Here is a 25,775-nt window from a genome sequence, read left to right as displayed (position 1 = left end):
TAAATCTCTCTGCAGCTTATCTATGCAATCTATCTGGAGAAATATCAGAAGTGACTCATAACCAAACAAGCATCGCTTCCTTACTTTTAAAGCCAAATGGAAAAACATTCTCATTACAAGGAATTAGGGAAGATAAAACACAGCTCCTTCAGAGACACCAACTTGAGTTTTAGTTTTCCAAATTCTACAAAGTTTTAAAAGCCAAGTAGCTGTTTCTCTACTGAGCACAGAACTGGTAACTGTCCAGGCCCCCCTGGAAGCTGCAAGATCTTCCAGCTCCTGTTCACAAAGTTAAGGCTTACCTACGTAGGAAGTAAATTTAAGAACGCTTCACATGCCAGATCTTTCACATGATACTATAGTACTGCTACTCCTACCAGAGAATTATGTTTAGTGTGCAATTAAGGCAGCTTCTTGAAGTATAAGGAGTACCAAGACTACTGTGCCATAAGGGGACCATATTGCCTGCAACAAAAACACATCTTAGCACAACGCTAAATATTTCTCTCTGCATAAATCTGGAATCCCATCTCCAGCAGAGCTCAGCCTCCAAAGTGACTCAGAGCAGCCTGACGGAGAAGCCGTTTCACTACAGCAGCAAATGAGTAGCTGTGTCCAATCTGGGTGACTTTGGATGTTACTGACAGACTTGGGAAGCCCAACACACCATGGCAGGGCCAAAGTCCTCGACTCAGCAAAGCCTTAAACCGAGAATTCCTCTTCTATATGAAGCATACCTGGAATTGCTCAGCATAATGAATTACTGGGAGCTCGGGCTGCCTTCCCCCTGCTCCCACAGAAGAATCTCCAAATTCCTTTTGAAACACCACCAGCAGACCAGGTACATACAGCTATACTGCATCATTCCAGTTTTCAGCATCTCTTTAAAAGCATTACAAGCAAAACCCTCCCTTATAAAAATTAACTTGTTCATGGCATGTTGCTTCAATTCTTTCACCAGAGGTAAGGAGAACTAGAGGATAAGCACAAAGCCACTTAAATGAAGTTCATAATTTCCCAAATATTTTTGATCGATTACTTAGTAGGGTATTCTCTCTCTCCCATCCCATGGAATTTTAACAATGTAACAGTGAAACAACCATGTCGAGCTCCCATGTCTCCACCAAAGTGGATCTTCCCTCCAGCAGATCTGGTGCCTATTTGCTCTGGTATTAGTAAAGGCAATGCTGGAACTTCACAGTGCTCGGGGTGACTTATGGGGCATGTATGGCAGGCACCCAAAAAATCCTTTTACTTACTGAAGCTCTATGCCAGGTCAAGTGCACAGGGCAGTCAGCAGCTGTGAGCAGACTGTCTGAAGCTTGGGGGAGATACAGTTTTTGGATGGACAGACACTGGTAGGAGTATAAAACCCTTCTGTTTATTCTCTAATTCCATGTGGTTACAAGACATTGTGGTGAAAAGCAAAATGTCGCCAGTTCACACAATTTATTATCCAAAAAGGATGTGAGCAATATTCTTGTTACTAAATATCTCTGGGACTTTTAATTCTCTGGGCTGGGATAAAAGCTTTCTAAATGTTGACATGCACTTTCACTTGAATTCAAAGATACGTACATCTTAAAAAAGGATTAAGATTACATTATAAGGAATACAAGACTGTTCAATACCTTTGATCCCTGCTAAAAATGAAACCACAAAACTCAAAGTACTGTTACAAAATCATAGCACTTCTCTTCAAACTGTATGTAACAGCTTTTAAGGAAAAGTTGCACACTAAGTGTGTAGTTGATATAAGACATTCCTGGCCTTGCATCTGTGCAAGACAATGTGCAATCAGAAAAAAAATCATCTATAGTCTAATAGAGCTAGAAAAACTGATTTCACGTTACATAAAACCTCTCTTTTTCATTATTGAAAAGTCCCAAAATTAAAATATTCCAATTGGTCACAATTCAACTGAAAAAAACAATAGCTTACCTTCAAATGCATTTACTGTTTTTGAAACAAATGCAGCATTCAGGACAAACTATGAATATGCTGCCCTAATAGCAGCTCTGCTCACACAGGAAGAAAGAATGCAGCAAGCTGGCCTGTTTATGTGTGTACCTTCAACATCTACGATGACCTACTGAATTCCCTTTGTGTAAGTACAGTGCTGGGTGGCACAATCCCTTTGTTATTCATACTCAAAAAGCACATGATGAGCAGTGAGTTAACTTCTCAAGAAGGTTTTTCAGCAATGCAACTAAAGGAAAGTCTGACCTACTTGATTCCTGCACTGAATTGTGTGGTTAAGAAAAACCTGGGGAAAAAGAACAGTTAGAAGATACTTGCCTCATACAATAAACAGCCCAAAGACCAGATATCAGATTTAAAGTTATAGCCGTTTTCATGTATTCTTTCTGGGGACATATAGTATGGAGTTCCCACTGTAAAAACAAAAACACAAAAGGAGTTACATCTCCAGAAAGCGACTGTGCAACCTGGATTAAACAGAGGCTTGACATCATTTAAGGATTAGGTTTAGCATGAAGAGCTAATTAGACGAGACTGGCACAAAAACATGGAAACAAGTCGTGGTTTTGAAGGTGTGGAACCAAATATATCATCACACACAGAGCGAGAGGGCTGGGGAGCGCTACTGAAAATATCTTGTGTCTGTCTGAAATCAGAGGAATATTTTCTTCCCCTGCCAGTCTTCCAAGTACCTTCAGAGCATCTGAGGCGGACAGAGCACTCGTAAAGGATCATCCTCTGCTGGTTCACTGAACAGCACTGAAATTGCAAGTTAGATGTCATGAAATGTGCTCTGCTCAAACAAGGCTCCTGTGACAGCGTATCAATTGAACGTTCACCTGACACACACTTCGCTCGCAGCATGACAGGGCAGCTCCTGATATGCCGGGGTACCCTTTACAGCGGTTCAGGAGACCATTTACTGCTGCAGAGAAATGGAAAGAACAAGCCCAGCACCAGACAGGTATTCAGAAACTTTCTGAAAGAACCAAGGTAATCATTCTAAACTTTAAAACACTTCTGCAGCCTGCAGTCACATCAGAAGCTGCAACATTTCCATGTACTTCCAGAAGTCTGTATTTTATCAAAAGAAATTTACCCCAGCATTTTGGACAGAAGTCACAGGAAATTATTAATAAATTCCTTACCTCAAAAAGGTTCTTTTTATAATCCTAAATAAGTTTCAGTTGTGGTACTGAAAATACAAGACATCCTGGCAGTCTCAGCTACATCAAATAATCCTCAGATACATCATTTATTAAAACATCCAAGGACTTTATACACTCTCTCTTCTCCTGCTTCCCCATCCCCTGTCAATTTTGTTTTTTTCTTCTTTGCTCTTGGCATCCCAGTGTATCCTTCTCCTAATTAAAGACCTTTCCTCACAAGATGGCAAATGTTTAATTTGCTTGTAACATTCAGTTTACAATTTCTCCATTTGAAATGCTGACTACAGACAGCTGGAAGACTAACAAGCAGATGAAGGATGGTGATAGAGGTGGAGGAGGAAGAACAGCCATCCCCTTCCCCTGACTTTCTAGAGAGAGGGTTCACACACTGCAGGAAGCAAATGAGTTCTGGGACAGAAAGCAACAGCTTTCCAAAAGGCAAAAATCACCCTGCCAAGTGCACAGATCACACCACCTTAAATACTCAAGGTATATTCTTTCTCTGGGGTAAAAACCACGCAGCTTACCTCAAAACAAAAAACATCGCAAACCTCAACTTCAATCTTTATTCTACTTTTTCTGTCAGGTATTTATATGCCCAAGCCTTGAGCCTACTGAACCTCAATGACTTTTACTCAGAGCTATTCAGAAACATAAGACATAGCATGAAAGTAATCCTATGGCACGGGTGTGAATCATAAGGTATTACAGGGATACATATGTAAAATTCTACTTACCAGAATAGAACAAGTAACCAGAAAGACAACCACTGCCCTGACTGGCTCATTTATTTGGTCCCTAAAGACTTTTGGTAATTAGCTACCCTATATGATAAATTCAGCTTGTGTTTGCAGGTCATTCAAGCAAGAAATTACTTCACTTTCTATGTGAAGAGTACCCTAACAAGAAATAACATTTTTGCTAATTCTATACAAACTACAACAGCACAGGAAAAAAACCACATGGAGATTATTGTATTTCCATGCTCTGTAATCCCATATCCATATTGGGAGCACGTCAAACTGACACTGTCCCAGATCTGGCTGCTTTTAATTGCCAGCAAAAGGCCTCTATGTACAGATGAGACAAGAGTTCTGCTAATAGTTAATACTTTTAAACAGACTGCAGAGAGTAACTTCACAGAACACCAAGAGTGGACATTCAAAGAACACAAGGCTTTCCAAGGATCTCTCCCATGTGCGCACAGGATGCACACAATGGACAGTACAGCTCTCCAAGTAATTCCTACACATTTGCCAGACTTCTGTACAAGACCTGACTTGGTTGGAACAGCACTGATTCATTTTCCTGCTTAAAAACATGCAGCTCCAGAAGAAACGGTGATTCATTATGTGAAGTTCTTGAAGACAGTTTTGGAAGTCCCCACTGAACACCAGTGTGTAAGACACTTCCCTACCTTCAACTTCCTTCCCAGTGCTGCTGCTTTTCTCACGTCTGCCAGGAGAGCTACTAGAGCAGCTGAAGCAGTCGACTCACTAGCCCTTTGCTGACAGCGAGCACAGGAGCTGAGCACAGGCAGACAGCGGCACACATCTGGCAAGAGGGGACACAAGCACCATTCCCACTCCTGCTTCCTGAAGTCTTTGTGCTTCTGAGAGCTGGGGCCAGGGGCAGCCTCCAGCTGTAGCTGTTCTTGCCATCAGTTATTCTGGGTCACTGAGTGAAAAGCTCAGAGCAAACAGTAACGTGTGGGCTCTAAAGTTACGGCCTTGCCTTCCACGTTAGCAGGGGTCTGCTTGGTAGGGTAAAACTGTCATTTCAGATAATGCCTTAAACCGACCTTCGATCAAAGCACAATGACAGGGTTTGTAACATGGATGAGTGCTTTATAGCCCGTATTTGATTAGTCTGTTCCATTATATTAATAGAGCTGTGGAGAAGCCCACGCCTGAGCTGATTTTATGAAGTCTACCTTGTGCGTTTACCTGTCATTACTGTAGTGTTGTCAGCAAACGTACCAACAAGCAGCTCTCTGTGTCTCACAACTGATGCATTAATTTTTAAATCACTGTCATGACACAAGACTCACAAGCCCAATTCTCTTTATGGGCTTTCCAACACTACATGGGAATCTCCTGTAATGAGCATCTTCTAGAAAACCTCACAAGGCTTCCAGTGCAATCAGTCAGGGCTCACCACTGCATTACATTAGTCAATTTGGCAAGAACAGTCCAATTGGACACTACTAATCAGAAACTTGCTCTGGCATTTGCCCTGCTGAAAATACAAAACATTGTTCAGATTCAGAATTAGTCACCAGGTGGTAGAGTAATGCCTTTAAAGTTCAAAATGTCACAAAACTGTAGAGAAGATTCTGAGTAAGCAAGCATCTTCCCATTCTATTCCTGAAAAGTCAACACACTGCACTTGAAGATCAGCCTACTTCAGCAATGCCAGAACGTTTCTCCTGCTCTCCCCAACACAGCCTGGATGCACAACTACAACACCCACACGGACCAGAACATATCTGGGTTATCTGCAGCACTCAAGTTAGTGAAAGCCTAATTATTCAGTTAGATTAGGAGCAGAGTCTCTTGTTTTGCTGGGAAAACATGCAGGCAAAGTTATTCCAGCAATAAAATTCAAATTCCTTTCCTCTCATATACAGTCTGAATAAAAAACCCTACCCATGCAACAACACAGTACTCTGAGCTGAATTCCCACATCTGCCACAGAAACACCCAGGTGAAGAGCTACATTACTCCTGAACACAGCAAGTCTCTTCTACACAGGCAAGATCACACTCACCTGTTTTGAAAATGGTTTTTAGCTTGAATCAGGAGTTTTGTTATGAAAGTGATGGTAGCTGGGTTATTAGTACAGCCACACACAGGACTGTTTCCTCTATACAGAGCTGCTCCCCAAGCAAATGCAGATCAACGCTTCCTGTGGAATTCATCCTTAGCTTCTCATAGGCAGAAACATGAGAAAATCTGATTCACACTTTCAGGAGGCTCTAGCAGAGTCTCATTCACCAAATTTAACGTACCACAGACAAGTCCCTTGCAGCAGCAGTTCTCCCACACCGTTAGACAGATTGTCATTAGACTGAAATCAGTGCAGAATATTTCCAAATATTTTAATAGGCACTGCACGTTGGTTTTTTTTAAATGCTATTAAAAAAACCACAACATTTCTTCAAATTAACCAAACTCCAAAGCTGTATTTGGCTGCAAAGTACAAGAACAAACGATAACGAAAGCTTTTACTTTATGCCTTCACCAGCACCTTCTAGCTAATCTTTAATGGTGAGCTGAAAGTGTTTCCAAATCTATCACTTCTCTTGCTCACAGCAGGGAACAGAGTTCTGAATATGAAAGAACCTAACAAAATCTGACCTTTATTGTATCTTTACAGAGTATTCCCAGTTTCAAACTAAGAGATATCAGAGCACAACGCAGGCCTCAAAGGGGTAATACTGATTAAAGCACTCCTTCATTCTAGAGCTGTTGCACTCCTGTCAAAACAAACTTTGCAATGTTTTGAAATACTTGTGATTTTTGAAACATGCTCATTACCAATGAAAAAGGCAAAGAATGATGCTCAAAAACCTGAGATGCCATCCATGAATAACATAAAACCACCCAGTTAAAAAACTACAATAATTATTTCCAGAACTATTAACTTTAACATACAAGAGACACTGCTGCATGTTACAGGAACAGACGTGCAGTTGAGCAAAATATTCAGCATGTCTTAGTAGCATCTGGTAGGAAGGAATTCTACTTGCAAATGGAAGTCCACGGATCTCACCTGTTTCATCTCTCCAGATATGCTTGAAGGTCACCAAGAAAGGTTACAGCATTATTTAAAAGGAGTCTAGTTCCTAAGTATCTGTTTCTAAATGTTTGCATTACTTGGGGTATATTCCCAACCAGAAGGCTGAGGTCTTTTCCCAGAAGAAGAATGTGGGAATTAGCTCAACTTTGGGGAATTACCGTGAAACAGCAGTCAAAGGCACTAAGACACACTTTAAATTCCTTCAAGTCTCAGTGTGAGGTTCCATCATGAATTGTTTCAGGTGAGGGAAAAACCAGCAGTAAGAAAATCTACTTAATTCTTACAAGAGAAAACAAGTACTTTGTGTACAGTATTTCAGCCGTTTTTACAAGACCCGTTGCTCTATTTTTGTCTTACTAGTACTTAATTACACACATAACTCTACCAAAGTCCTTATATATTTTTGGTTTATTTTAAGTGGATTTCTTGTGTCCGTATTTTCTTCATAAGTACTGCTTACTAACCCCTTGAAGTACTGTGATTTTGTGTCAGATGGCAAACTGGCTTGGCAAGCAAAAGAAAGAAGACAAATAGTCCATTTATAAAAGAGCTCTTCTCGTGACTGCAGTTCCTCCCTGTTCACCCTCATATCCAACAAGAAACCAGAAGGAACGTGTAACACCCCACGTATTCCAGGCCACGGCTGTTTGCACGCTCTAAACTGGGAAGCTTTGACTTACACGCATCCCCCAGAAGGAAAATCTGCTCCAAGTTTATTCTTGTCCAAGAATAAATAATAAATCATCTGCTCCAAAACAAGACTATTCTGTGAAAATTTATTTGGCTTTTTTATTGTTTGGTTTTGTGGCTGTTCCCCTTTTTTTCTTCAAAATATAAAACCAACCAGCAGCTTTGGATAATGCCAAGTTTGTCTGGCTAAAAGTGGGCATTACAACAGTTCACAATAAAGTCACCCATTTTAACATTAATGGAAATTCTCTATTTGTTACAGCTCCTAGTAAAACAAAATCTATGAGCTTACTGTTAAGCTTTCCCAAGACTGTGCTGTTTTCCAAAGTCTCTGCCCACCTCAGAGATCAACAAAACAAACAGGGGACACAACCAAACATTAAGAACAGACAAAAAACTAGCCCTATGAAAACTTGGATAAAGAGATGACACCCTGAAGCGAATCACACACCAGGACTGTAAAAACCAACCCAAACCACATGGTTGTAAAAGTTTTTCATGATAATAATAAGCAGTGCTTAACTGCATTCTTCTCCCCCCACCTCAAAACTCACCAAGGAAAAGCTGAATTGTCCCACATTCCCCCCACATCCCCACAATAAGATGAAGTTTGTGATACACGAGTCCATTTACACTAAACTAAATCCTGGAGCTTGTTGTAAGTAGTAAAATTCAACTGGGCTACACTCATTACCATTAAAAAGGGAGTTTTCTGGTAAAGTATGTGAATGAAGAGCTCTCCCCATGGAAAAGCATCTCCTGTCTTTGCTCACAAGTCATACAAGGCAAAAGGGAAAGTGGCAGAAGAGGTGCCAGCTGGTGAATCCACCCACATCCTCCAGCCCCCGGCTGCTTTCTGGTGTTTATCACCCATCCCACAATGATGCTGCCTTTCCCAACAGTTTTGTTACTCAGTGAGACCAGAGGTGCTCACATTTCCTCTCTCACAGGTCTGTCCATGGAGGTTGTCCAGGGGCTGGGGCTTTCCCAGGCTCCTGGTCACATGCTGTGGCGCCAGTCAGGCATCCTGCTGCTGCTCCAAGCCAGGCGCTCGGCTGCATCTCACGAGCTGTGTATGGGCAAATCTTTCATTTTTCTTTCATTACCCCGGCATGTACTGTCACTTAATTTTTATGTATGCAATCCTTCCTGACAAATATGATCTGCTGCCTGGTAATTCATCTGACGTGCATTCTGTTCCTTGCTCTAATTACAGCTCCCATCCCTGACACCATGGCGGCCACGATGCCGCAGCCCGGTGCTACACCTGTCAGACGGGTCGTGGTACTGCCTAATGCCCTTTTATGCCAGTCTGATGCTAGCAAATACAACGAAAGACACAAAAAAATTAGCTGAATATATTTGCATAAGCCGTGTGTTCAATTCATGGGTCAGCAGCCAGAAAAATGATGGTGCAGGGCGGTTGCCGGGGCAACGTGGATATGGGAAGTGCCCGGCATCACAGCCTGGGTCCGTGCGGGTACCACGCTCTGGTTTGTGGGGTGCTTATCATTCACAGCTACTTAAATAAATGTCTTAATTAAGCTAAAACCAAGATCAGTAGATTTCCTGCTGCTACAAAACCTGCATGCCTGGCAAACGACCAAAAAAAAGAGAAAAGCTTCAAGTCTGCATATTTTTTTTGTTAAAAGGCATACAAGAACCACTGGTGTGTCCATCCCTCCCCACAACACACCACACTGTCTCCAACATTGCTCACTGCTGCTCCCTCAGTGCTGTGCACCTCTCACCTGTTTCCAGGAGGATGCTGATTTAAGGAAGGGCAAGGTTCATGCAGAAGAGGCTGAACTCCTCCTACACAAGCTTTATCAATTAAGAGGGAGCAACCCTGGTAAAGGTCACAAGCTTGGCTTACATGTGCAGCCAGTTTCCAAGCCCCAATTTATTCTTATTAATATAATAAGTGCAGCAGTCAACCTAGGTAAGATATCATTAGACACGATCATATTTTTGCCTGTTCAGATGATGTGATTGTAACTTTCTGTGAAGATTTATTTTAATCTATTTAGCATGTATTTAATTAAATAGATTTAACCCAGAATAGCTTTTGATGCAAAGGGAAATTTCATAACATTTTATGAAAGTAAAAAAACAGACACAAAATATGTCATTTCTCTTCCTTTCCTGTACACTGAGAAACACCAGTATGGTTGGTGAATATTATCAATTAAGTTTGTACCCATATAAGAAACAATAGAGCAAGACTGGCACTCAGTGGAGGAAAACACACAAAGACAACAAAAGACGCAAAACAAACACCTAGCTGCCAAATCAACTGTGAGAGCTAGATGTAAAAGAGCTTAAATACTGTACTAAAAGCTGAAGTCCTCCACTGCTGTAACACAGAAGGTACCTTTGTGACTCAAAATTAAGACCCATTAATAAAAACAGAAAACGAGCCACCTCTCAAGAGGTTACAGACACAACTGTTAAATACTTCACACTGAAAAACTTAAAGAATGAACTGTATGTGCTGGATACTTTTCTGTAGCACTGTAGTTAATGTTAGCGGTAAAAATGAGGGAGAGAGGAACCCAGATGCTTAAACCAGCCAACTTCATATGAATTCCTAGAAAAATGCTGCAGGTATGATCACGCCACTTGTAAAACACAGTAAAAAGAGCAAGAAACACATCACCATCACTATGACTGGTCCATGAAACATCATGACAAATGATTTCTTTTTTCCATGATAAGGCAAGAGGCCTCATAGGGAGGTAGCAGAAGCAACAGATGTGTTTCAACTGTAACGCTTTTATCAAAGGCCTATGTAGCTTTACTTATAAGCAAACTGCTGTATCTGTCCAAATGAAGCTACTTAATAGATGCAAAAACTGGTTGGAAAAGCAGTTAACTGCCAAATTAGAAGGCTACTTCAAGTGAAGTCCTACAAGACAGCCAACAGTTCTAGTTCTGTTCAACACATGCATTAACACATGGGACCGTGGTGATGCTATTGCCTTTGTGGATAACAAGAAGCTGGGATGAACCAAAGCAAAACAGAATAAAAATTCAGAGTTATCACAAGTAGGAGCATCTGGAAAGAGGACACAATTCAATGAGCAAGGTCCTATGCTCTGGCAAGAATTTTCTGCACTAACAGAGGAACAGGAAACTGAGATATGTAGGAGAGATGAAGAAAACTCTTATCTTTAAAGACTAAGCTGGGTTTCAAGGGAAGTCTCTTCTTGGAACAGATGAACCATGAAGGTTTTGAACACTTCCCTCACCTTGGATGACAGTCATAATCCCTGTTCAGGGTCAGAGAGCTGACCAACATCTGCTAAAAATGGTGGTGGTCTAGCATTTAATTCTAGTCAGCAGAGCACAGGCAAACTTTCTGAGCTGAAAAGTTGCATTTGCTATATATAAATCACATATGCTTACCAGGCCAGATCTTCTAGAAACAAATATCAGGTGGAGTTTTAATCCAGAAAATACCTCTTTAATTTTATATGAAGAGTATTTCAAATACATATCACAGAAAATATAAGCATGCATCCACTGAGTCAAGTTTCTGTCACAGTAAGAGGACAGATACCACTTCTTTTGAAGATCACAGCTGACAATTGTATGGCTGTGCTTGCTTAACATCTTACCTAAGGAATGTGCTGCAGTGGTTTTAGAACTGAAAAAACGGCCTAATCCAAGATCTCCCAGCTTCACCACCCCTGTGGCTGTTATAAACACATTGGCTGGTTTTATGTCTGCAAGAAGAAAAAGGTAAAAGGTCAAAGCCACAAAAGGTTATTTGGTTCTAATGCTGCAATAGAAACATAGCCTGGAGCACTCTCTGTACAAAAGAAGCTCCAGCAGAACTGTGTTTCTTTACAGCTTTGATAGGCTGAACCTTCCAAGACTTCAAGCTCTGCACATACACAAAAATCACAGTGTACTTCCCAGCATACAAGAAATACCAATGAGGGAAGAAGCAGGAAACAGCACAACAGAATAGAGGCAACCTCTTTAATTGATGGACATCAAAGGAACAAGTCTGCTTCTCTTTAGAAATGATCGTTTTCTACAGGAAACTGTACTGCTCACCATTGTCCCCTCACACCAAAGACCAGTTATTGTCCCCTATATACATAAATTCTGGGCTCTACACAGCCCAATTTGTTCATGGAGCATAAAAATTACTAGAACTCCAGTTTCCCCAGCAGTCATGTCAGGATTCAGCCACTGAGGCTCTTTCCTCACATTAAAGATGACGAGATATGCAAGGCTCCAAATTTCAGCCAGCAATTACAGACCTAACTGCAACTGATAAACTGCATCAGGGGATATATAAAGGAGCAAAAATAGTATCACATTGCTGCAAAAAAATAGTAAAGAATTCATTGTTTCCTTTCTCTTTTGAAACAACCAGAAGCACAGATTGGTGCCTTTTGGGATATTTGCATTTCCTGGGTCAAGTCCTTCACAAAGCATTTCACTTAGGCTGAAAGAAGCAGTGTAATTTTTGTGTAAGGCTCAAAGTTACAAAAAGTTCTAAGACAAGATGAAAAAAATACTTAATGAAAATAGAGACCAGATTATGAGAGTGTGGGACATATTTGTATTAATATTTCAGGAAAACTTGCAAGATGGAATAACTCTTCTAAACTCTCTAAGGTCACAGCTAATATAATGAAGACTATTTCTTAAGAGTTACTGTATCCAGTAGTCTCAGCATTTTAGTTCTGACACTTTCCTAATGGCAAGTTTGACACTTCTACTTAGTAACAGTGTCTGGAATACAAAGCAGCTCATCTTCCTAATACCAGCTCACTTCGGACTGAATCCTTTAACAATGAGGCAAAGAGACAGAAGGAGAAATCCATCTTGCAAGCTCCAGCCTCTCTAAACATGCATTGGCTGAACATCAGCATAATTGTTTTTGAATGTAGGCGCTTACTAATTGGAACATTATATTATTATTCAGTGAAAAGAGACTGAATTAATGTTACCTCTGTGCATCACCCTGCGGGAGTGCATGTGTTCAACTGCACTGCATAACTGCACAAAATATTTCCACACTGTCCTTTCCGGGATTAACCGTTTCTGCTTTTTAAAATACTGTGGGAGGAAATAAATAAAAGATCAGTGAAAAAGCATCATATTTGACTCCTTCCTAGACTTGCGTTCGTCAGCTGCAGGTTACTCATGTCTTCCAGATCTGCAGCAGCATGACTTTTCTTCTGATTAGCTTTTAACTCCTTCTCTCTGTATGTAAGCTTCAATGCAGCTCACTAATTAACAACTATTATGAAAAATATGCTTCAATAGGTTTGACATTTTTGAATGGACACCAATTATGATTAGCATTAATCTCCTTAATTACCTTGCAAAACATATTTAACGCCTCAAAACAACAAATGTCTCAAATATTTTGCTTTAAGTAACAAAAGATCATTAAAAAAAATTGTGTTGCAAACGTTCATTATTGTACAGCCTATAACAGAAATAAGGTGATCTGTTTCCTATTTTAAAAGATGGCCAAAGCATCAATAAAGTATCCATGTTTCTTCTGTGATCAGGCAGAATAATATATTCTATTACATGCATACTCAGAATACTAAATTAACTGAACTATCTCTGATGAGACAGAAAGACACTGCTGATCAAGAGACACACAGATCTGGAAAAAGACTGGTTTGTGTGCATTTAAGCAGCACCAAGCAGAGCTGAGTCCAGATTCCACGGACCTCTGGGCACTTCTAGCTCTCAAATAAAATAATCCTAAGTATAACGCACACAACACAAAGGACTGCAGCACAGTGATTGGTCTCTGCAATACTAAAGTCTTCTTCCCAAGCAACTTATTACAGGAATAAATATCCAGCTTCTTCACTGAAGACTAAACATGTATATTCAACTACTCTTTTCCCATTTCAAAGATGCACAACAGCCATGTATGTCACATGGAAAGTGTGACAGCTTCCCCAAGGCATCCCAAAACAGCACTGCTTTGGATTAGTGATCCCTGACTTTTCACTATTTTGGATTAGCAGCCTCTGACTTCTCACTGCTTCTTCCTATGCTAGATACCAAGTCAGTTCTTCATCCAGAGCATTAACACAACACACAATACACTTCCAGAGGTTTAAGATTTATCCTCACCCTTCAATATACAAGGTGCCATTGGATAACTACCTCACACACTGTATTTCCTTTCCAGCACACTACAACTGCATTTCTTTTGCATCGCACCCTTGAGAATTTCCAACAATGGCGTGCAAGAGCAAGAATAAAGGAAGGGAATTGGTTGTTGCCCCTTTGTGCACCTTGTGCTTTTTCCTCTCAGTACAGACATCTGATGTCCGTTGTCACATCTTCTGTTTTATGTGAAATGCTGTTACTGGTTCGTGTTTGACTCAAGTAATGGCAAATTCTCTTTTGCAGATCAGCTGTGAAGGGACACAACCCTGCAATTCCCCAGGCAGCAAATCTGACAGATTGCAACAGTTTCAAACCAAAACTTGATAGAGAGCACAGAGGAACTGCAGAGGGTGAGGGACAAAGTGTTATACACACAATAAAATTATTTAATTCTCATTAAAGTATTTAAGAGTGGATATGCAAGACCACAAGTGATAATTTTCTAAATGTCATGTCCAATAAGATTTGCTTGACATTTACAAGAAAGTCCCAGCTCTCCGGTGGGTTTTCCTGCAGCTCTCTCTTACACCAGCTTTACAATACCTCATAAATAATGCAGGCACCAGGGGCGTGACAAAGATAGTCCCTGTTTTTATCACTCTCACACCTTCAGAGTGTTGTTTCTGCTGTTCCTGCCGCCTTGCGGAAACTGAAAATCCTCACAGAAGCTTCAGTTCCCAGGGGATGGGAAGGGTGTGGAGTGACTCAGGGGCAGGCAGGCAAACTCCACTGCTGCAGTTAAAGCTATATTTAGGGGGAGACTTCGGTTCCCTCTTGGTTTTAATTTTGTTTACTTGGGGTTTTTTTCCTTCTGTTAAAAAAAAAAGAACGGAATTCCAGGGTTTGAACCAATGGAAAAACATCATTTATATGACCTTGAAAAAAAATCTTGCACATCTTCTTCGAGCCTGATAAACACATGGGAAAGCAGACCAGGCTGGGGAATGTTGGCAGAAAGCACACAAGTTACAGTGCTGTTCAAGTTACCAATCTCAGAATCTAGAAATGAGGGTTTGGGAAAATGTAGCTTCCATTTATAAAGAGTAAAAAGGTAATTAAAAAAAAAATACCCCACACTGATTATGTGTTTAGAAGTAGGGAATGTTTTAACTTGGAAACTGTAAATGACAAAGAATACGAGTACTCCCTATGATGGTCTCTTACAATTTTGTAGGTAAAACTTCTTGTAATCTAACATCTAAAAATCAAGCAAAACACTTGCCCACCCCAAGACAATCACAGCCCAAACTCCTGCTCTCACAATCCTCACTTATTTTCCATCTTCAACCACAACTACAAAAACCCTGAGATAAACTGCAATTTTCCCAGGATCTGTTGGGAAAAGGCTAAAACATACAAGAAGTCACAAGAAAACCTAAGATAAAAATACACACAAACCTTCCGCAGGCAGAAGGACCAGCTCTGCCTCCATAACCCTCAGCGAGCAGAACCAAGACCCTGACATCCTTCAGTGCAAGTCACTGGGGTTTGGGGCAGAACCATCACTCCTGCTACTGAGCACTGTAAAATGAGGCTGTATCTGGAATTCTGGGGCTCTCCCCAGGAGCAGCTCTGCCAACTGCCTGTTCCCAACTCGCTCGCCCAGGGGGACTCTCCTGTGAGATGGAGCAGATTTTCATGGGTACTGTAAATTTAGCCGTTGACTATGGACTAAATGGGTAAGTTGTTTGACAGCCTTTGGCCTAGTGCCTCATTGCTCTGCTGGCGAAGAAAACAAATCTGTTAATAAGATATTTTAACTGTGACAACAAGGAGGAGGAGAACTTTCCAAACATTCATTTATGATAATTACAGAATAATGATGGCAAAAAAAAACAGGTAAAACATGGAGAGAAGGTTGAGAGTGCTAACAAACTTGATATAACACATCTGTTCTCACAAGGGATGTATGTCTAAAGATTAACATGTCAAAGAAAATATAAAAGCAGGTGGTAACAGCTTAACTAAAGCTGGTTTGCAGCAATACACATATTCCTAAGAGCAACATAAAAGAAGAACAAGTACTTGAAACATTTTCTCAAACCCAAATCCCCACTGCCAAGAAAGTCAATAGACTTTCTTGAATGTCTGCAGAGTGGCAGACAGGTTATGCGGATAGAGAATCCAACAATAATTAAATGTCCCTATCAGTCACAAGCTGCATAAAATCAACCTTGCAAATAACACACATCCCACCAAACCATGCAGAAGCTTGCTCCCTTCCAAAGCAGGGACCAAAAGCAACCAGCATAGCCTTCAGTGCTTATAATGTCACCAGACACTTCGGTTTTGGCTCTGGAAGCACCCTGTGGGTGAGCAGAACTCTGAGAAGAGAATAAAAGTGCTTCTAGCACAGATGTGCCCATTGCCTTGTGTCTCTGTCTGCCTAATCCTGAAAATCTGTAGCACCTCTGGAACTGGAACATCCTTACCTTAATCATCTGGGAGAGATCACCAGCATCGGCCAGCTCCAGGACAATGTTAAGTTCATTGTCTTCAATAAAAGAATCCAAATACTTAATAATATTGGGATGATTCAGTTGCTGCAGATAAAAGGGAATGCAAGAAACTTTCAACGCTGTAGTAGCAAACCCTAAGATATAATAGCTGTGCTGCTTCTGTAATCACTATGCAAAACAGTTCACAATGGGTGCAACTACAAACCATGCTCTGAGTTATTATAAACAAAAATCCTGCAAGAAGTCTTATTATCATAAGCACAGCATAATAAAAGTGTCTTGAGTAAAGAGCAATACAGCCCAAAGTAGTGTGAAACAACCTTTTCTATTTTAATCTCACAAATTGCTAAAAATCAATGCCCTGAGAGAAGATTTGTTAAGCAATAATTGATTTTTTCTGCATTAAAGAAAAACCCAACTGTTGACTACGATGCTCCTTGAGGTCTCTTTGTCCCTTAGAAGAGCAGATTTAATAAAACTTTGATGGAGGAAAATAATGCACAAATGGCACACATCAGTTTATTTTTCTGATTCTTTCTGCTTGCATCTTTACTCATTACTTTTTTCATTTCAGTAGATTCTTCTTATAGCCACAACTGATATTAAAGATTTTTTCCTTCTACATTCCTTAAAAACTCGCACCTTCTCAGATTGTTTCACTTCATTCACAAGAAATGGGCTCACCTTGTTTAATATTTTATGTTTGAATTTCTTAAGGTGGAAAACTGTAATTGCTTAAAAAACAATGCAGTATCTCAGTATCTCTGTTTACTCTAATTTTGCTCTATATTCTCCCTCCCTCTTGTGCTCTTTGAAATGCAGTAAATTTAGAAACTCCTGAAGTGAGCATGTCATGTACTAAACAGCTGTGACTCAACCTGTCTTATTCCAGGGGTTACAAAGCTAAAAGAAACGCTGTTATGATCCATCACACTAATCACTCCTCTCTGCATGCACATTAGAGGACAGATTCTCCTTTGCAATGCCACGCCACTAGCACACATTAGCCTTAATGGGATCCATGTGCAGGCATCAGGAGAAGAACATTCCCACAAACCCAAGCCTTAAATAAATAAATAAATGCCACAGCCCACTGTTTCTGTTGAAATCTCCTGTAAATGTCTGCTCTCAGGTGCACTGATCAAACACCAGCTTCCAGTGAAAAAGCAGCACCAAAACCATAAGCCGAGTAGCCCAACACCTAATACACATCAGGGTGCCTTCCCCCCATCGTTGCACACACACTGTGATGGCAGACCCGATGCTGGGTGCTGTGTATTGCTCTCGTAGGTGCAGTAAAGCCTGGGATCTAAGAGATGCTTTCTGTTCTCTTCAGGATGCTCTGAGGGAACTCTCTCACAAGTTTCCAAAGGCATCACTGAGCTCAGGCGGTCAAACAAGCCTTTTTCTAAGCCTCAGCACCACATGCCAATAAAACACATCAAAATAGTACAACTGTAACAGGTAGTGAAGCCCACACACTGCTGGGAAAGCCACTACACTAACATTTTACTGTTCTGTTTTCCCAGGACACACAGGTTGGTCATTCTGGAGAAGCCAAACTTCCATTCTCCACTCCTCCTTTTGTCAAACTTATTTTAAATAAACATATTGACTCTTAAATACTGTATATTCATGTGGCATGGAAAAGACCACTGAAATTTTCTTTTGTCAGAAGGGAAGTATATTCATACTTACAGATTCTTAAATGCACCAAACATCACAAACACTTTCTCTTGGGTTAATGACATTTCCTATTTCTTTAATGCATCCTAAAAGTGTGATGGTAGTTAATGCCTGATGTGTATGCACAGCAGCACTGTCAGCAAGAGGCGTGTGGAAGGGTAAGCCACCTCTAAATGACTGAGTGTGGGTGCTGGCAGCCCTAACACTGATTACAGCTGCATTATTGAGCTGCTTTACAGAAACCTTTTAGCCAGAATTACACTGAAAGTAATATCCAATTTTGTCTGGCTTCTGGGAAGTTTTGAATAATCATAATTTACTTATAGACCACAAAAAAACCAAACCCTTTGGTTTCATGGTCAGAGAGAAATCTTTGATCAAAAAGGACAAAGTATTATTTTGACAGGATGGACTACAGCAAGTCTATGCAATTCCATCACCAATTCCTCAATAGTCAGAGTACACACAGATAGTGCTTCATTCCAGCCAGGGATTTTAAACTTAGATACATTCTCTCAGAGACAGATACAACATTTTGACTTCAAAAGGAGCTGAATCAGGCTTCTAGTATTGCCACGGCTTGACTAGAGAGCTTTGGTGATGTTATTAAAATGGGGAGAGTGACCTATAATTTAAGTGACTTCGGCAGCAGAGAGCATATTCCTTTTCACAACTCTACCGCTACAATAACCCTGATTTGGTATCTGGCTTCTTGATGAGCTTCACTCAAGAAGGTAAGCTGCCTCTGGTCCTCCCACACAGGAAGCTGGGAGCTGACATTCTGGACTCTCCTGTCATTGTGGGTATTTTCAGTTTCCTCTGCTTCTAATAAATTCACATATTTCGCTCCCAATGAATCCAGTGCAGGTTTATAACATTCTGTAACTAGAGTTTGAGACAAAACTGTTTAAATTACCTAGAACCCAAAAATACCACAACTCTTTCATCATGTAGGCATTCTAGCTTGCAAAAGAAAGCATGGTCTTTTAAGATCATTGTGTATGCTGTATAAGTTTTATCTGCCATAAAAAGGCAAATGAACCTTGCCAACCTGAAAATATTTTTTTTCTTAAATCAAAAAGCCCAGGAAAAGCCATGGTAAAAAAAAAATAATCTTACCTTCAAGAGGTCAATTTCTTTAATGCAATCTTGCCTTGCCTTGGCATCCATCATTTCAAAAATCTTCAAAGACAAAAAACATAGAAAAGAAAAAACAATGAAAAAGTAATTTTGTGTTTTAAGACTTGGTCTCGCCTCCCCTAATTTGTGTATTTTCTGCTGTAATCAGTATTCACATGATCCCCAGATCAAAGAAAGATCAATGTTTTCTTTATTTTGAAGCCACTAAAAGGCTAGGAATAGAGTAAAAGTAATTGCAGAACACGTAGACAGTATTCCAAGAAGCACAAAAAAACAAAGAATTTGCTGTTGTGACTTTCAAAACATTGTTTAAGTTTCTATTAATTCCATGCGGTAAATAAAAGATAAAAAAGTTGACTTTTTTCTTTTCAGAGATACAGCTTCCACTGATTTCTCTGTAATAATTAACAATAATACTGGGAATTAATATTCATTCTGAAGTAATCAAGAGAGTTAGTCATTAGAAATACAAGTTTAAAGGATCTGTTGAAGGATTAAAGGCAAATTCCTTCAAACAAAATGCTGTTCTGAACACTGCACAATACTTAAACCAAGTCACAGATCTATATGGCTTGCATGAAAGTTCTCAGAAATCCTTTTAACACTCCATCAGCAAGTGCCGGCATTTTTCATTCTTGTGCTCTCATGATTTATCTGTGATGAGATGGCAGCCTCCTACCTGTATGAGCACAGCCATTAGGGCCTCATTCCTTCATATATACTGGATTCTAATTTAGTGAATCCTTTTCATAAAGTAAAAAGTGAAATAAAAAATAAATTGCACCACTGCTTCATAGTTCATTTAAAAACATTAACCCACTTCAACATGATGAGGGATAGAGACCATGAAGCGCAAACAGATGGCTCAAAATTGAAGCAGGGTCCCATATAGAACATACAGATTTTTAAATATAAATAGGTCAAACCAGATCATCCAGTGCTCCCAAACCTTAAACTCTCAATTTATAAAGCATTTCATTGCATTATTACTGCTGACAAAAGAATACTGAAAGAATTATCCAACTCAAAGTAATCTGTGTAGATACTTAAAACATTCCCATTCTGCTTGCTAAATAATAAGACTTTGAATTTAAAATGCTCACCTGAACTTTCTTTAACGCCACAGGTTTCCTGTCCAGAAGACAAGTTGCTCTGTAAACTTCGCTGAATTGTCCTCGTCCAATCTTCTTCTCTATCTGAAAATCTGCCAGTGTGCAGCGATACGGGTACGATGTTAAATGTCTCTGTGCAAGATAAAAGAAATTAAATCAATAAACTAGAAAAAGTGATGCAAAATCCTCAACAGCATTCCCAGTATCTTTCTTATGACCACAAAGTAGTGGGTTCTGTGACTAATATTCAAGAGAATAAATTCCTTACAGTAAGGATTGACCAGAAGAAAGACAAAGAAATTTGATGTACAATGAATGGATAACGGAGTGGTCTGGTTTTCCTTTTCCACCTTCAATTGTCTTTGCCTGCTTCAGACAGCACTGTACCGGAGCAGTTGCCACAGCGAAATGCAGCATCTACCTGCGAGTGCGCACAGAGTAACGGCAGAGACCCGAGCAAAAATATTAACCAAAGCATAAAACTAGCAACAAGTACACAACAGAAGTCGAGGGGAGCGCATCCAAGGGATACAGCTACCATTTGGTGCTGGATCCTCAGCAGACATCCCAGCACAAGTCTCCAGGGAAGGCAGGCCAGGAGGGCTGGATGTTTTAAGGAGATGACTATTGCTACCACTGTCATTTCCTGACACAGAGGTGTGGAGATAGAAGCATTCAAAATGCAGGTAAAGCCTTCAGTTTCAGTCCAGCATCTTTTGCCAGCACTACACACAAGAGAGTGAGGATCTATTACAGTACATATTTAAATAAGTAAGTTTAGGCTGTTCTTCTTTGAAACAGAAATAAAACTGACTACTATTCAACAAAGAATTAGAAGTATCAATCAGATATTTGAAAAAGCTTCCAGATTTCCAGGTGTCAGTGCAGCTCTGAACTGCACTCACAGTTATTTGGCAGAGGTTTTGTAAACAAAGTTGTGAAATTCAATGTTTTTGAGACATAAATCACAAACCAGACAGTGGAAACATTATCAGTTCTTTTTGCCATCACTTTCCCCCTCATCTCTGGCAGCGAAAGGCTGTTTTGTTTCTGGAACCTGCCCTGCACTTCCACATCATTGCCCTGTGCCCTTGAGAACTTCCTCAGGATAAAGCTCAGCAGTGATGAAAAGAGAGGACTGCTGCTAAACTGAGAAGCTTAGATAGTTCTGAACTCCAGAGGAGACAAAAATGCAACATCACAGTGTCCAGCCAATGCCTGCTAATTCAAGTAGGCACGTAACTCCAGGGCACTGTGCTCATCAGCTTTCTCAGTTTAAGCTCCCTAAAAGAGCAAACCTGCTCCTTTTCAGATGAACCACCAATTTGACTAATTACTTGTGAAATGCCAAGGCCATAGATAAGTTTTTCCATCACCATGAACATTTAAGTTATTTCATACCATGAGAAACAGTTTTAATTTTTCTAGGCTAAAGATGTCACAGTAAAAAGTTTAACTCATGCACAGTAACCTACACAAATTAAGAGGGGTGCATGAGAATTCGCAGCTATTCACAAAGGTGAATCACAGAAATAGGAAGCTCATTTCATCAAGTGTTTCCTTTCAAGAGTTCAGGGAGTTTCCCTTTTAAGATCACTTCAGTCTCCTCTGTACTGTGAAAGAAGCCCCGTTACCAACTTTACTGTACAGCCACCACTGCCACCAAGATTTGTGAAAGTTAGTCTCAGTACTTGGGCTGTGCTTGAAGTTACACTGCATTTACAAGCTAAAACAATACAGCAAAATAAAAATTAAACTGAAGATGCAGGATTTGTTTCTCTAAGCTTTGCAGTGTATACATAACAATAAAACAGGGGTATCCTGTCACTGATGAGGAAAAGGGAGTCAATGGGTCATCAGATAAATAGCAGAATATTAAGATAACATTACTTTATTATTTACACACATTCACCTTTAAGTAACTAATTCATCAACAAAGCAAGGCAACATGGGGTGAAATCGGACAAGCAAATAGTCAAAGGAATCAGCCCCTGCAGCTTTCTTAGTTTAACTATCACCAGAAGAATGTCTGAACCCAAGGATGTGTTCAACTTGACTGGTAACTAACATCTCCATTTCCCAACTTCTTCACACAAGAGCTTCTAGGCAAAAGAACTGAGCTGTCCAGTCAGATTGCTTTATCCAGCCAAAACAAAGGTGTCAGTACACAGAACTACAGAACACTTATGCCTAATTAAAATACAGAAAGGCATCAAAGCACTTCCTTAACTGTGAATGTGTGCCTCCTGAGCCAGCTCTTCTTGAGCTGCAAGAACATCTGAGCAAGTTTTTCCAACCTGGAGTTAACGTACACAATAAAGGTAGCAGTTTTAATGAGATTTTATGAAGCAACTACCACAAAACTTTCTTTTAAAGGAAGAAATCCATGCTACTGTTAAGGATGGTATCCATTTGCCCTTCATAAATCATTAAATTGTGCGTTAAAACTAAGCGTGTTTAAGTGTAAATTAATATTTTAAGCATGTGCCAAGTATTATCTGGCAACTTCCTAACCTGAAAAAATAAATAAATGTTAGGAAGTGACAGGGTGTATGTGTGTGTCCTAACCACTTTCACATGGTTAGCACATAAAGTCTGCTTGCCATGCTGGAGTTAATGCTGGGTGATGACTGGACACCTTAGCTGATATGTTCTGGCATCCTCCAGGACTACAGCTGCATATTTACATATGCAATGACCTAGATTTGCATTTGCTATCACAACCTATCAGACCTAATTAAAGTAACGGAGCTTGGAGCTTTCATACAGGCTGGAAGATGTTTGATTTCAGTATAAACCAGAGAGCAAGCTCAGGTTAGACCAAACCATGCCAGAAAGCTCCCTATGGATTACAGCAGTCCATTTCCCCATACATCTCTTTAAGCTTAACCTTCTCTTATGTTTTGCTGTACTTAAACATTAAGAGGCAGTGTTGTCACAAGGTCAAGAATACCTAAGAAATATCTGCCTTCTCTGAGTACCACCCCTTTAGTCTGGCCTTGCATACATTTCACTTACTTCATGATCTTTTTCAAGTCCTTCTAAACTTAACCACTACCATTTTTCATAAACCTGTCAAAGAACCAATATCTATTTTTTCAAATACACCATGATCTTTATTTCTTCAATCTGAGAGAGTTTTCATATACAGATGTAAATTGTGTGTGAAATTAGATACCACCATCATCTTCAAACCATCAGAAATAGATTTTCTCATTTTCATGATGGATTCAGGCTTGGTGAAGTGTTCAGGTCTGTGTGCATACAGTAAAACCAAGGTACTGTCTCTGCAGAACAGGTTTCAAGATCAGTGATGGAGTTTGAATTCAAAAGAAGGGAAAGAAAAAGAAAAAAGGGAAAGAAAAAGAAAAAAGGGAAAGAAAAAGAAAAAAGGGAAAGAAAAAGAAAAAAGGGAAAGAAAAAGAAAAAAGGGAAAGAAAAAGAAAAAAGGGAAAGAAAAAGAAAAAAGGGAAAGAAAAAGAAAAAAGGGAAAGAAAAAGAACCAACCAACCAAAAAAACCCATCCAATCACTGGACCTCTAAAGGCACTAAGAAAACTAGGCTGTTTGCACATTTCTGCTCCCAAGGCAGCTGTAGGAAAGGGATTGTTTGGAAAGAGCTAGTTTTGAGACAAAGACTGTTCTTTTTATCCATACAATGAAGTCTCATTCTTCTACTACTTCATTAAAAAAGCTGAAGATAGAAGTAAACTAATTCCTCATTCAAATAAAGAGGCTATTCATTTTTACAAAGAAAGGCAGAGATTATCCCAAGAACAAACTATTATGAACAACATCTCTGGCACACATCTTGTCTTTGAGATGTAATCACTGAAGCGAAAGCAAAACTTTCAAAGCTGGCAGAGTAATGCCACAAGAAGCCCCTGTCACAACACTTACACAAGTTTGCTAGAATTTTCCACCTCCAATTTTGAGGCGTTATGGGATTTTCTGCAAAATGGAATTAGTAAGGTGACAGGATGTACTTTCTACTTCCATATTGTCAGGAAAGTCTGCAAGGGTGCTACCACAGGTGCCCAATCACATGCAACTCTCTGAGCACACAGGAACACAAACAGGTCAAAACTTAGAGCTGGACATTTGACAGTTTCCTCCTAATCCTCCATACACTGCTATAACCACATGCAGGCAGGACAGCTACATCACACCTCCATCCAGGTTTTGTATTATTTTAAATGAGTAGTTGTACAACTCTGAATTTGTATTTTTGGATAAGGAAGAATAAGAGCAAGACTTGTTCTGCTGATGGATTTTCAATCTCCAGAACAATTCATGTGTGGCCAACAAATTTACTTCTTTGTAATTATTTAAAAGCTGGGGAAAACCTGAACAATCCTGAGAAAACCATCCAGCAGCCTCCAACTCAATGTTGCAGGCAAAGGAGAGTACTGAGGGACAAACCCATCAGTAACATAGTGACATGCTGCAGAGCAATGACTGTGTGTGACGGCTTATCCCAGGGGCACAGGAAAAAAATAACTCTGAGTTGAAAAAGGGGAATGTTCAGTGCTAATTGCACAATATACAAACCCAGGGTGCTAATGTTAATTAATAAGGTCAGTTGTTCTATTGCTGTCTTATTGCCACGCAGGAAACCAGCACTAGTCATCAGTCTGCACAAATGGTCACAAGATGTTTAGATTATTTATAATCAGCCTAAAAATTGTTAAAGATTGGGTAACCAACAGTTAAAAAAGTCAGACTCTACAATCTTTAGATGCCAATAAAAGCATCTTTCCTGTAGAGCCATGAAATGAAGTATTCCTTAGAAGAGTAAAAACACACTCGCCCAATTAATTTTCTGAAATCTCATTAAAAAATTTAGCCCGACTAAGTCATACACTTCTGACCTGAATTTTAATTATCTTTATACTGGATAGAAGGCTTTTTCTGATATTTGCAATGCATCATTAATTTTAAAGGAATTGTTTCCTTGCTTCTAAAGTGCATACTTCATCAGAATGACATTTACCATAAACTAATTTCACCTTTAAAAGACATCTGCGATAGTAGATGGGGAAGCTTCAGCCCGTCCAGTTGAGCACACATGCATTATAAGCAATGATTTACTATCAACAGCAGCGTTTCAAACCTCTTTATAATGTCCGAAATGATACACCCATCTCCTTCAATAATGCCTACCTGAAAATAATTTTGCATACTTTGAGGTTGAAATTCCAGCATGAATTTATGAGAATACATTAGAACAGATTGATTAAGAACTTTAAGCTCCCAAAAGAGAAGGAAACTTTTAAAATATGGATCATCCTTCAAACATGTAGTCAAATAATTACTGAAGGATACATAAGGTTTTTCAATTTGCAGCTTCAAAACTAGAGTCATAAAATATCCTCAACCTGACCTGTTCCCTAGAATTTGAAGTTTGCTGAAGAACTTGGCTCAAATCTCTAAGTTTTAACATCTCTATCAGATGTTTGCACTAGCTTATGACAAGGAAAAAGAGAAATACCAGCTTGAAAATAGTAGATATTCATAAAGATAGTGATATTCATAAAGAAATCAGCATTAATCTAAAAATAACGTATTTCAGAAACA

The 25,775-nt window shown here is 39.7% G+C and overlaps 1 protein-coding gene across 3 annotated transcripts in view; it reads right to left on the bottom strand.

Annotated features, from left to right (window-relative positions):
• NEK6 (NIMA related kinase 6) overlaps positions 1–25,775 on the bottom strand; it is a 62,153-nt gene that overhangs the window by 8,874 nt on the left and 27,504 nt on the right. For 2 of the 3 annotated variants that reach the window (XM_062641040.1, XM_062641039.1), the window contains exons 3-8: positions 20,191–20,331; positions 19,067–19,129; positions 16,235–16,345; positions 12,611–12,719; positions 11,261–11,368; positions 2,299–2,393 (exon numbers count right to left, since the gene is read on the bottom strand). In XM_062641040.1, coding sequence (XP_062497024.1) covers positions 2,299–2,393; positions 11,261–11,368; positions 12,611–12,719; positions 16,235–16,345; positions 19,067–19,129; positions 20,191–20,331 — 627 coding nt within the window. The remainder of the gene's footprint in view (positions 1–2,298; positions 2,394–11,260; positions 11,369–12,610; positions 12,720–16,234; positions 16,346–19,066; positions 19,130–20,190; positions 20,332–25,775) is intronic. The other variant, XM_062641041.1, reaches the window with a different exon arrangement.

Source organism: Pezoporus occidentalis, unplaced genomic scaffold (assembly GCF_034315485.1).
Source record: "Pezoporus occidentalis ecotype Australia unplaced genomic scaffold, CSIRO_AGI_Poc_V1 ctg68, whole genome shotgun sequence".
Lineage (NCBI taxonomy): Eukaryota > Metazoa > Chordata > Aves > Psittaciformes > Psittacidae > Pezoporus > Pezoporus occidentalis.
The sequence above is the reverse complement of the archived record's forward strand: the minus strand, read 5'-3'. Positions and strand labels throughout refer to the sequence as shown.